General features: G+C 41.2%; 2 protein-coding genes across 7 annotated transcripts in view; one reads left to right on the plus strand and one right to left on the minus strand.

Moving 5' to 3' along the window:
* cacna2d2a (calcium channel, voltage-dependent, alpha 2/delta subunit 2a) overlaps positions 1–3939 on the plus strand; it is a 168183-nt gene extending 164244 nt beyond the window's left edge. For all 5 annotated transcript variants that reach the window (XM_037102137.1, XM_037102136.1, XM_037102133.1 and 2 more), the window contains one exon: positions 630–3939. In XM_037102137.1, coding sequence (XP_036958032.1) covers positions 630–752 — 123 coding nt within the window. In that variant the 3' untranslated portion in view covers positions 753–3939. The remainder of the gene's footprint in view (positions 1–629) is intronic.
* A 1742-nt stretch (positions 3940–5681) lies between these two features.
* Positions 5682–12605, minus strand: abhd14b (abhydrolase domain containing 14B). Of its 2 annotated transcripts, none has more exons than XM_037102142.1 (4): positions 12488–12605; positions 9522–9736; positions 8840–9081; positions 5682–7148 (listed from the first exon to the last, which is right to left on the minus strand). In XM_037102142.1, exons 2-4 carry the CDS (start codon positions 9733–9735, stop codon positions 6969–6971), a joined length of 636 nt encoding a protein of 211 aa, XP_036958037.1. In that variant the 5' UTR covers position 9736; positions 12488–12605; the 3' UTR covers positions 5682–6968. The 2 variants fall into 2 exon arrangements, with proteins under 2 accessions (XP_036958037.1, XP_036958036.1); XM_037102141.1 differs by having other exon boundaries at positions 12421–12564.
* Between the last annotated feature and the right edge of the window lie 17 nt (positions 12606–12622).

A 12622-nucleotide genomic window follows, 5' to 3' on the forward strand; every position in this document is an offset into this window, starting at 1 on the left:
AAAATGCCAAGAAATGAAATACTCACACTCATATTAAGAGATTCACACACTCCCGTCCCGGCCTGCCATGTCTTGTCGACCCCCCGGCCCCGGGAGTCATACTCTTGGTCAGAGCTGCTGCAAATCCACACCGTATCCCCTGTTGTCAAACTGACCTGCGTTGGACTCGGAGGCTGTGTTCAGTCCCTGTTTGACATCCAGCCGTGCTTCCTCTCATGTCAGGCTGCTAGACCGAGGAGACAGTCTCGAGGGCCGCTGGCTCCACGACTTAACTTAGCTTGTCAGTTGTCAGTAACTCTTGTGATATGCCGCCACCTGTGTTTCTGAAGCTTTGAATTCTGAACCATATTCTACAGATTCGTCCATACATACGTCCATTGTCTCCAAATCATATGGTAGTGAAAGTATTTGTATTCCTTTATCACACATAACAGAACAAATATAAACATTATAGATTGTGTTAGCAACAGTGAGGATACTGAACTTTTTCACTGTCCTGCTCTCGTGACACAATGTCTGGTTTGCCGTATATCATCTGAATCCGAGTGAAAGCAGGTTTCATGTCTGTATTACAATACACATCCCATGTACTCGATGTGTACTGACAGCTGCTGTTTCCCCCTCTGCAGGAGAACACATCAGACTGTGGACGAGGCCACTCCTTCCGTCCGTGTCTCTACACTTTGCTGCTCATCCAGCTGCTCCTACTTTATCCCGCCATCAGCCCCAACACTCACTCTCTACTACATTAATTCCATTTTCCTCTGCTTCTCCTCTCCTCCTTGTAGCCCTCACAAGCTTCTCTCCCCACCCCTCCAAAAAAAACCTCCAACCTCCAACCTCCCCGCTCTGTGCCCCCTAAGCCCTACTCCCCGATATAGTCATAGGTAATAATGGGACTTCCCATCACGGCAAGTTGGAAGCCCTGAGTGCCGCGCTACCCAGCTCGCTTCAGTTCATGTCGCTTAGTGACAACTGCCGGACATTTGTGTCCTCAGCCAGTTAATCTACATCTGCAGGAGGAGTGGGTGGTGCCGGACCACCCGGATCATCACAGGCAGCGTCAGAAAAGAGAAAACACGACTCCCCCCACGCCTTCATGACCCTGCCACCTCCACCATCCAGAGAAGGAAGGAGAAAGAGGACCGGTGGATGTCCTCGTCACAGACCTGCCGCCTCATACAGACTGGAGAGTTGAGGTCGTCTGTCCGCCTTCGGCCTCCTCCTCCTTTTCTCCTCCATCTCAGAGTGTCACCGCTCTGTCGTTTTGGCCTCTCGATAAGAGGCTGCAGACCATAAAACCACCATAAAAGAAAAATAACTGAGAAAAAACTAAAAAGAACTGTCAAGTATACAAAATGTCAAGTATAAACTGCTGAAGTGATGAGTATTCCAAACATTACAGTATATTTAGTTTTAAATTTGAAAAGGAAGTCGTTAGGTGTTAACTTAAACATTAATTTATGCACTGTATCTACTTGCCAAAATGAGATAGACTTTCATGTGGTCTTATTTTTTATAGCCAAAACATGAAGAGGAGGCGGCTTCTGATTTAGATTTAACCATGACGAGGAAGAGGAGACACTAGGAAACTGAACGCTGATTCATTTTGTGCAGCGCCTGATTACAGATTAATGCTTATAAAAGATGTCCACTGGGGATTATTGTAATTACATGATGGTAATCGCATTTGTTGAAGTATATTTCTGTTATATTTACCGTTTAAGGCTCGTGTTATCGGACTTACACAATAGTGACGGCTGTAAAACATGAATCAGTGTTCAGTTATGTTGTCGATGTCTTGTAGCGTTTCTCCTTTCAGGACCGTTCTGACCTCTGGTTTGGACTGATGCTAACAAAAAAAAAGAAAAAAGAAACCCCTGTGCTCTCTGACGCTCACCTCTGCCAATCCTCATGAGGCTTCTAACCGAAATCACAATTTGTAAACGTGCTTTACTTCTGTTCAAACACGCAGAAAAAAAAAAAATCTCTGCCTCATGACCGTCTCGTACTCGTTCCAGGTGGGTTTTATTTTTATTTTATTACCTTCGACTGATGCTGTTCAATCTTCAAAAACCATTCGCTGCTGGGGGATAGGGGCTTATCAACATTTCCAACAAAAGTGCAGAAGAGGCAACTAAATATGGTGATCACGTGCAAAGTAGTAGTGTGGTTGTAATCTGTCACAGTTCATCATTCGATCATTACGGTGTGTGAAAAGTCATTTTAGACTCCCATGTTTAGGAGCCGCTCTGTTTCATAGTGCCTTGATGCACTTTGTTTTGGACCACATCGGCTGTATAAGAGTAGAGCCACCGTATAGTACCTTTATCGAGCAGCCACCTTTGAGGCTTTGGACTGAATCTTAGACTGAATCTGTCGGCTATAGAAAAATAGCTTTACGCCGAGCCGCTGACCGGCTCTAGCTTCAGTGTATCTGCCCTCTCGGCTCCAGAGCCACCCGACTGCCATCGTATGGAGTTACTATACCGTTCCTTTACAAAGCCATGTATAGAGCTACGATACACTATCAGTATACAGCGACTTAACTGGCCATAGAGCGTTTTTAGGGCCACCTGACTGCTATAATTCTGCCTGAGTCGTATGCGTGGATGCGTGCGTGTTACTTTTTTGCGTTTAAAAACCCTCAAAGGGGAATGTCTTTTAAATGAGTTGTGTAGTGTGTGAGGGGGATGACAGACGTGGTAGCTGTTTTTTTTTTTCCTGTCCCTATGTTGCAGCGGACAAAATCTGGTGTTGCCGCTGAGGAAACGAAAAAGGGATTTTACTGAAAACAAAACAAAACAACAAAAAAAAAAACAATCCATCGTTAACCGTCAGTCTGCCTAAATATTAATCAAAGGGAGCAGAGGTGTCCGAAAGAATGTGTAGTTTTCATCAGTGTTTATCTGCTTCAAATGCAACATAGGTAACAAAGCCTCTCTAAATGCCTTAGTGTTACACAGTACGGAGCTCTGATCACCTCCCCCTCCCCTTCTCATCTGTACACGCACACACTCACACACACACAAATAGATCCTCCAAAATATCCTCCACTCCCTCTGGACTCTTCTTGATGTTCTGCAGTAAGTATAGTGAGCTCTAATTTTGTATTTTGTACGTCTTGGAATGATTCGTTATTGACTGATGCCTGTTCAATTACATGCCTGAAAGCAGGTGGGAGTTTTTCAATTTCCAAAAAAAAAACAAAACACCGCGACCTTCGATGTTCACGCCCACACGAAAAACCCTCACTGTATCGCTCAGGTGGGAACACACTCACGCGACAATTTGAACCTTAACTTCTCACTATGTACAGTTGTTGGTACTATTTGATGTGGCAAACATGCTGGCACAGTAACTGCGGCGCCGCTCCGAAACAAATCAGAAAGAAAAAAAACGTTGGGAAATTGAAAGACACGAGTTTCCAAAATTTGGTTCCTTTTCAGTGTGGAGCGCTGAGCAGATGCAGCTGTACTTTTCTGGCATTTGTTTGTCTCTGTCCTGTGCCATTAATTCTGTCTGTATCTCCCTATTTCCACTGTCTGTAAATGAGCGCTACACGTGCCTGTGGAAATGTACCCCCTGCGACTTCCTCTCTTTTCCTGGCTCTGTACTCACACATTCACTTAATATGTAGGCCTACGTCTTTGTTTATGTTTTTGCACCTGCACCGACACATAATGCAGACACACACCTATAAGCAAACATGTAAAGACACTTATTCATGCCCAGCTGGGAGATGTCAAGCACCAGGCAACAAGTGAGCCAAGGACGTCACTTCCTGGGTGTTTTTATTTGGGGTGAGCGGGTGGAATGTCAGAGGCAAGCTCAGGGAGTGGGTCTCCACAGAGCAGCACGGGCCTGTCGAACAGAAGGTCACGGAGGAATCATGTGGTGACGTCTGCGCGTGCATCCCCACTGAAAAACTCAGCCCAGTCGCCAGGATGAAACGTCGGCACTGTACGTTTCCGCAAACCACGGATACATTCAAAGTGTATGTTTCACACCAATCTCATCAACATTTCTACAACACGTATCCTGTCGTGTTTAGGGCACGTGTATGTGAGCTGACACCTCAGCATCATTTCAAGCAGATATTTTTAAAAAACATCAAGACACTTTTTTGCTGTATTTGTGGCAAAAAAAAATTTTTTTTTCAGTGAGATGTTGGGACATTTTCCTGTCATGTTTGTGCAACAATGCCGGAAGTTTTCAGTGAGATGTCGGGATATTTTCCATGCGCGTTTGTTATAAAATCAGATAATTTAAACAAGACGTTGGGTCATTTTCCAGCTGCGACTGGGCCACAAAACCCCAAATTTTCAATGACACCTTGGAATATTTCTAAGTGTGTTTTTTGCAACCAAACATATTTTCAATGAGATGTTGGGTCATTTTCCAGCTGTATTTGAGGCAAAAAAGTGAAACATTGGAACATTTTCCAGCCACGTTTGTTGCTACAACACCGGATATATTCAACAAAATGTCAAAACAAGATCTTCACCGAAGCCTAATCGCGTTGTTTTTGTGCCTAAAGAACCTAAGGAAATGTTCCGAGTTCCAACTTCATGTCTGTGGTTTGCAGAATTGTACAATGCCGACATTTATTCTAGCGATTGGGTTGGATAACTGCTCTAAAGGGACAGACGTCTGATTTCTGTGGTTTGACAAATTTACTTTTGCCAAAAAAAAAAGAAAAACAAAGAAAAAAATCGAAAATTGGACCAGCTTGGGGTTTGAGAGGGAGGGGTCAGCTTTAAGACACAACCCTAAAATAAGTAGGGGGTGTCTTCATAAAGCCTCGAGGCCCCTCCCGACCCTCGCTGCATCTGTGTTGGTGCGTCTCTGTGGGAAAGACACGTGTGTATGTGATTCTGTAGTCTGTAGTCTGGTGCTATGTGACCATGTTTGAAAAGTGTGTGAAAATAACAGCAACATTTAGAGAAAAAAAAAAAAAGAAGAAAATCAGATGAATTTTAAGTGAAGTCAAAAAAATATATATAGGAATACAGCACTGTTGATAAGTTTGAGATCTGAAGTCAAAATGTTTTCGATTTATTTTTTTGGTTTTCGTTTCCTTTCTTGTGCGTGTGTGAGTGTGAATGTTGGTGTGTGTGGAAGATTTAGCTCCTTCTTTTCTGGGCACTGGTCCATGTCGCTCCATTCTTTTGTACAGATGAAGCTAAAAAAAAAAAAGAAAAAAAGAAAAAAAAGAAGAAGAGGGCAAAATTTGTAAAATATTGTGTCTGTGACTCCTTGTAAAATATTTTCAAATTGTTTATTACAGAGAATCAGTTATTAAATAATGTTCATATTTTTCACTTCATTTCAGTGTGTGGTGTTTTTGTTTTGACAGCCAGACAGGATGAGACTTTGTATAAGATTTGTTAGAATAAAGCATCTCATATTTACAGCTTAAATTCATTATTATACAGTCGGCCTTCATGCTGTTAAAGGACAAGTTTGACATCTTGGTAAACACACTAATTCGTTTTCTTACCGTGATGAGACAATCTACACCGCTTTACACTAAAAATGAGGCTAACTCAACTTATCTTAGCACAGGAACCAGGACACAGCTAGCTGGCTCTCACAAAATAACAGGAAAATCCCCTATAAAACAGGAATTTGTCATTTCGTACACATCAGTTTATTAATGATTCAAACATTTGAACATATAACATGTTAATTAGTGTGCTGGTGGGCTGATTATACCTTTAGACAGCTGTGCTTTCCATTATCTTTCGTTTGTTTCTAGTGTTTATTCTAAGTTCACCGCTTGATGGTATTCAATTTGGCATATAAACATATTTTTATCGAACTTCCTGTATGCAAAGTGAATAATGGCGCATTCATGTGGTGTTGAAAAAAAAATGGACAAATGAGATCTGGACTTGGAAAATTAATGTAAATGTCCCTCAAATTGAAAACTCTGCGAAAAATGTGTGACTTTGTGGACTCAATGTTTTTAAAAAAAAAAAAAAAAAAAAAAAAAGGTACTCTCTTGGAATGTATGAAGTTGTTGTGTTGTGTTGTTGAGCAGTCTTTCCTTCAGTGTGGGCCGTGGAGAGCCCGCTAGTGGTCCGCGAGTGGATTTGGCAAAATATCATGTCTTAAATCAAGAGTTTCTCAAACTGTATGCGGTACTGAGCAGCTCCAAAGTCTCGTAGTGAGTGGGATAGATGTGTTGTCTTTAATATTAAATCAACTTGTAGGTCAATTCAAACATTATTACAAAAAGTGGCTGTTCTGCGATATTGTCAGCCTGTTTTGCGACACTTCCTGCATGAAGTATATATGATTCGTGTCAGAAACGATCAGCCGCTGTAAGACTAAAATTCTCCAGTTTGGAGAGATCGCTCCACTAATGTGTCTCCCTTCTTCTCATTAAGACAGCGAGGTTTTTTTTTGCCAGACTGACATCTAATTAGGTTATAATTTGGAATATACATTTTTAGGTTTTTAAGTGGTCCTTGGTCCAAAGCAGTTTGAGAAACACTGACGCAGAGTGACATTGACTATTCAGAAAAGTAAGTTATTAGCATAAATCCCTGAAGAACAAGTCAAGCAACATTTAAGTGTTTTCCAGGGAAAAGCACTGGTGCAGCAACAAGTTTGGCACATAATCATAATACAACACGTCTTTGTAGTGTTCATGTTATTTCAACATTATGACTTAAACGATTATGAACGAGTGACAGTGAATATTTGAAATATGAATACTTCTTATCGCAAATGTTTCTATTCGAGAATTGATTTTTAGTGTTAAAACTTGTCGTCTAAACTCAGTCATTTGGGGGAAATGTGTGTGTTATCATCAGCAGGGGCACAATAGAAAGTATGATTTAAGAAGTCAGAATCAGGTTGTGCACGAGGACGTTTGTCCAAAAACATCTAACGAATGATTAACACGTTTACATGCGTGACTGTGTTGCCGAGAATCGACTGATTCAACACGAACAGCTTCACAGCGACTGAAGGAAGTCTGTGAGCGCCTTGTGCCACGTGTCCGGGTCGTCCAGGTAACAGGGGTGGCCCGCCCCTTTCATCACCACCACTCTGTGATTGGCCAGGTTGCTCAGGTTTCTGAGTGACTGTTCTCCGAGCTGCGTGTCCTGATCACCATAAACGATCAGCGTTGGGACCTGGAGGAGAGACGGGACACGAGAAACACACACGGATCCTCCTGATGAATCATTTTCAGTCCTTCCTCGCTACTTTTATAAAATCTGTGCTTTTTTTTTTTTTTTTTTTTTTCTTTTGGGTTGTTTTGCAATTTAAACCCAAAGCTAAAGGGATTTTGTAGATGTCCTACATTTTACCTCAAGTTTGAAAAAAATTCAAACGGGTCTTATAAAAAGGATGAGAGGAAAGCTTTTTATTTCATCAGGTGTGACTTATTTATGTGTCGAGATGTCAAGAATAAAACAGAGCAGTCGGGCAGACTTTTATAGAAGCATTTATCAGCTTTGGAAGTTACAGTATCCTGATAAACAAATATACTCCATTACAGAGTCTGAGTCCTACATTAAAGGGGTACCTGTTTTTGTTTAGTTTGTTTTTTCAAATTTGACGAGGAAGAAAAAGACCAAATACAAACACAACACAAGCACAATTCCACCACAGATGACAGGAAAAATATAAATTCACACCTGCTCAAAAGATCACCGTGTCACCACTCCTTCAGATTCCTTTTCATTGTTCAGTTTCACCTCGGAGGTGATTTAGTTTTGCATTTACATGAAGTCATTAGAGCTGAAAGGCTCAGGCTGAACTAAGAACACTCGAAGCTGAAGCGACGGAGACCGAGTGCAACCTGACTTTTACACTGACCGACATTTTAGATGAGGGTGGCACAATTATCTGTGAGCGACGAGCGCTGACACGATGGACGCCTTCTCGGAGAACCTGTCTGCAAACGTGTGTCATTATTATCACGTACTTAAACTGTCATTGCACCTCCTGTCTCTCGCAGCGTGTTTGTAAGAGTTTAAAAAAAAACACTTTTGCCTTCTGATGACATCACAGTACAACTACAACTGTGCAGTGATTATTCATTATTATTATTTGTTTCCTCAATTCACTGTGACAGTAAACTAAATATGTTTGGGTTGTTGTGGACAAAATGAGACATTTTAGGACGTCATCTGATCGACATCTTAAGGACCCTCAGGCTTATAATTCAAACGAAGATCACCCTGATGATCGAATGTCATCACCAGACTTATTTTCTCAGCCTCCTCCTGAGCCGCAGAAGATATAATGCAACCGTTTTATTTTTTGCTGGCTGAGTAAAAAAATAAATAACTTCATTCAATAACTTTCATTGTGAAAACTAACTAGTATCTACCAGTCAGACATTGTATTTGAGTTTACTGTGTGTATTTAATTATCTACACATCGACCTTCATGTCATGTCTGCTTTTTCCCATCGAGCTGACTCGAGCTGCTCTTACTCTTTCTGCGCTTGTCTGTAAAGCCAAACCACTTTCCAGTAACAAACTCGTTTCCTTCACGCGTGACGCTCCTTCACTCAGTTTTGCCATCGAAGAAAGTTTAGTGCTGAAATAGTTTGGAGCTGGATGAAAGCCGGCAGCCTCTGTGAAAGGCATAAAAATGTATGTATATCTGCTTCTCTCATGGCCGTGTGTAAAAATCCGTCGGGTCTTTTGAAGAAGAGAGGGGAGGAGGTGCTGCAAAATGAAGCTGACATTCACGGTCGCTCAGGTTTTCCTTTTAAAGGGGAAATGAAGCACAGGAAGTTTGGCGAGACAGGAAACTACAAAGGAATAAAAAAAATTTTTTTTTAAAAAGTTAGAGGCGTGTAAGACTGCACCTTGATGCTCTGGTACTGCTCTGCTGTGAATTTGTCGGTGCAGATGGGAGCAACAGGGACGTAGGCTCGGATCAGGTTCTGGTGCTGGTGCAGGAAGGGGAGGGAGTACATCCCACTGAGGGACGGGCTGATCACCACCACCGGGATCAGGCTCAGCTGCCCACACAACTCCTTCAGGAAGTCTGCAGGGGCCAGTTCTCCGACCGCTGCCGGGGCCTCGGCTGACTTGGAGCGACCGAGTGCTGTGGACAGACGGACAGACAGCTCACTTTTAGATCAGAAGGTGAAGAAACGAGATGAAGCGGACCAGTACATACAGGAGTACATAAAACACTCAAATAAGTTCTGCTTTATAAATAGAGCTGCTATCATGAAATCAATTTCCAAATTTTTCAGCCAAAAGTGTCAAATATTTGCTGCTTTTCTTTATCGTTTATGACAGAAAATGAAGAGTCTGAAGTAATGTAGATGTTTGAAGTAAATTTAACCACAGAGTCCTTCCACAGCTCCACAGGATGATGTAATAACATGGTCGATATTGTGGTTTACAGGTACAAACTCCCCGCCATGTTTTCAGGTAATCAAAACACCAGACACAGTGAATCCTTTGAGGGTCTGTCGGCGGCGGTCCAGATGCGTGTGAAGAAGTGAAAAAGATTAAGCTCGTTCCCTTCAGACTCACCTGGCAGGTCGATGGCGACGGCCCGGCAGCCTGCTTTGGCCAGAGTGTCCAGGGTGCCGATGTTGAGCCAGTTTTCTGAGGAGAAACGGATGCCGTGAAGGAGTAAAACTGACATCTTCACCTCCCCCGTGGCCGGTTCACTCTGCCTGTAGAAGAGCGGCGCTTTGAGGCTCTCCAGCTGCACGCTGCCCTCCATCATCTTCACAGCCGACATCCTGAGCAGAAAAACGTCAGGAAACATTTGACTTCACACAGCTTTTACAAGTCAGATGAGCCCTAACACACAAAACCGCAGTACTTACATTTAAGTTTCACCTGAATGCAGGAGTATCATCAAGATCATTAAGAACTGTAGTGAGACGCAGCTCTTAAGTTTTATTTACAGTAGTGAAGACATTTGCATCATGAATTTAATCCGATTATATTACCAGACGTGCGACTCAAGTCCCAAGTCAGGTCACTTTTAACCCACCCAAAGAAACTTCAGTCTCACCTGCAGCACCCGGTCTTTCTACCTGGTCTTATCTAATCTGTTCAAGAAGTCTAATAAAGAAATTACTTGATTTGAGATTATGTAAAATTAAATCTAATTTTAGAAAAAAAGTTTTCTAATGTCTTCTCAATCAAAAATGATTCATTCCCTCCCCATCATTTTTTAAGAGTTAAAAAAAAAAATACAGACAGCCAGATGACAAAATAAACTAGTCAGTCAAGTCTTCAAAATACTGACTTGGATCACCTCGAGTCCAAGTGTCAATGAATCAAGTCCGCATCTGTGAACATCATACATTATTCTGAAATGAGTCATTCTGAAAGATGAGTACCCTTACTGCCTAATTTATATCAAAAACAGCAAAAGACATTTTTTGTGTCACTTACAATTCTCAAGTTTATCATCAGCTCCATTGTCCAGCGTTAATTATTGTACATTAATTCATTTAATCACTAAAATAAAGTAAAAATAAGATAAGTATTCTACAATGTGGTAAGGCTTAAATATTCTGAGTACTTCTTCCACTAATTTCTATGCTATTTGTATTTAAATGTTAAATATGGGGACTCACACTGACGTGTGTCGCTACTGAATATATGAAAAAGACAAAAAACTCAGTGTTATTTAGCAATATTTTAGTGTTTCACTCTACACTTTCACTTCTTCTGTGACAAATATGAATTTATATTTTGTGAATATTTTTGGTCCAAAAAACAAATGTGACACATTTCACTTGACTGTTATTGCAAACATGCCTACATGCACCCACATCACAATATCCCTAACTAATACTGAGTAGTGTTAATACGTCCAGATCAGGGTCAGCAACCTGCGGCTCTGGAGCCACATGTGACTGTCTGTGACTTTGACAAAAAAATGACATGAAATTTAATGATGAGGGTTTTATTTTCAGACGCACCGCTGCAGGCCGAGAGTGATTCTTACATTCACTGACTGTGAAAATGTGTCTTCCACACACAGAAGAATACCATCTGTTCTCGCAAAGTTGTCATTTTTATCAGTGAACTGAACGACTGAACAAACTGATATCGTTGTGTTTTGAGCCCAGGCCTGATTTTAAGAATACACCTGCGTTAAAATTAAATAGAAACCAGCAAAGTTTAATTTGGCGGTTTTTAAATTTAGGGTGCTGCTATATGCTTTGTTATAAAATTAAGCTACTTTATATTTTATTCACATTAACAAACACAGGGAGGATTCAAGTTGCCTGGACAAGTGTCTGTTTCTGTGTTTTGTTGGTTAAAGCATCCTCCAACATAAAGAACATAAATTTAAACTGCTACACCAAAATATGCTATTATTGTATTGGACATGGACAAGTATGTAATGAGAACACAAGGCCCACATGTGAATATATTAAAGCGGTCATATTATGCTGGTTTTTTTTGGGGGGAAGGGCTTTCCTTTTTTGTGTTATGAAGTGTTTTAATGCATGTAAAAGGTCTGCAAAGTAGAAAACCAGATGCAAAAGGGAGTCACTCTCTCCTACAGAAAACACTGCTGCACTGCCTAAAACATCTTGTTTGGAGAGAAGCCATCACTTCTGTAACTTATGTGCATCGTTACGTAACAGGCGTTATATAAATATATATTTATTGTAAAATAGAAATACTCCAGGCAGTAAGCAGACATATATATCGTTATTTTAGATCACACTACCTGCCCTACTCTGCCTCTGATTGGCTACATCCCCTTAAAGTGACTGCTGATGTAAGAGATTTCACTCTGTAGCCAAAAGTAGTGTTCAAGACACAATGTGGAAAGTAGCGCTGCAGCAAAGCACCATATGAGAAAAACAGTGTGTACTGAAAATGAATGGATGTAAACCTATTCTACCAGGAACCCCCAAATAAAAGTATGAACCTGAAATTTAGCATAACATGACCTCTTTAATTATGCTAATTGGGGCCTATTTACACAGTTTAAGCAACATTTTGTTTTGTTTTGTTTTGAGCGGTAAGGGGAAGAATGCTGACCCCTGCTGTAGGATGTCATGAAGTAGAGGCATTAGAAATGTAAATACTCAAGCACAAGTACATCAAGCTTGTAGTTAAAGTACAGTAGGCAACTTTACAAAGACAATACTAAAGGTGTTTTGTTAAAAAGTGTATTTCCTTCACTTGTAGTAAAAGACTTTTGACTGCAGCAGATTGCGCGGTGTTCCTGTTAATTTGTCCACACCACTCGTGCGTTAAAAACGACCCACTTGTTTGTGTTTGTTTGCTGTTCCCAGCACCCAACTTTTTGTAAGTATCTCGTCCGTGTTCGGAGTAAAAAGGAGAGTGTGTGCAGCTGTCCGATCAAAGTCCACATCAGATAATTTGATTAACATCGAACTTCTGCATCACAAACAAACGACGAGCTAAAAAATAATAATAATAAAACCTCCTCCAGCTCTTCTTCTTCTTCTTCTTCTTCTTCTTCTTCTTCTTCTTCTTCTTCTTCTTCTTACCTGACAGCCTCCTGAGATGCACCGAGGATCAGCTCTCACACTGAACACGGGACAGACTGCTTGTTGTCGAGGCAGCTGCTGCAGCTTTCACTTTATTTCCTGGACAAAACGCAGGAGAGAATAAAACTGCAGGAA

Source organism: Acanthopagrus latus, chromosome 6, assembly GCF_904848185.1.
Source record: "Acanthopagrus latus isolate v.2019 chromosome 6, fAcaLat1.1, whole genome shotgun sequence".
NCBI classification, from domain to species: Eukaryota; Metazoa; Chordata; class Actinopteri; order Spariformes; family Sparidae; genus Acanthopagrus; species Acanthopagrus latus.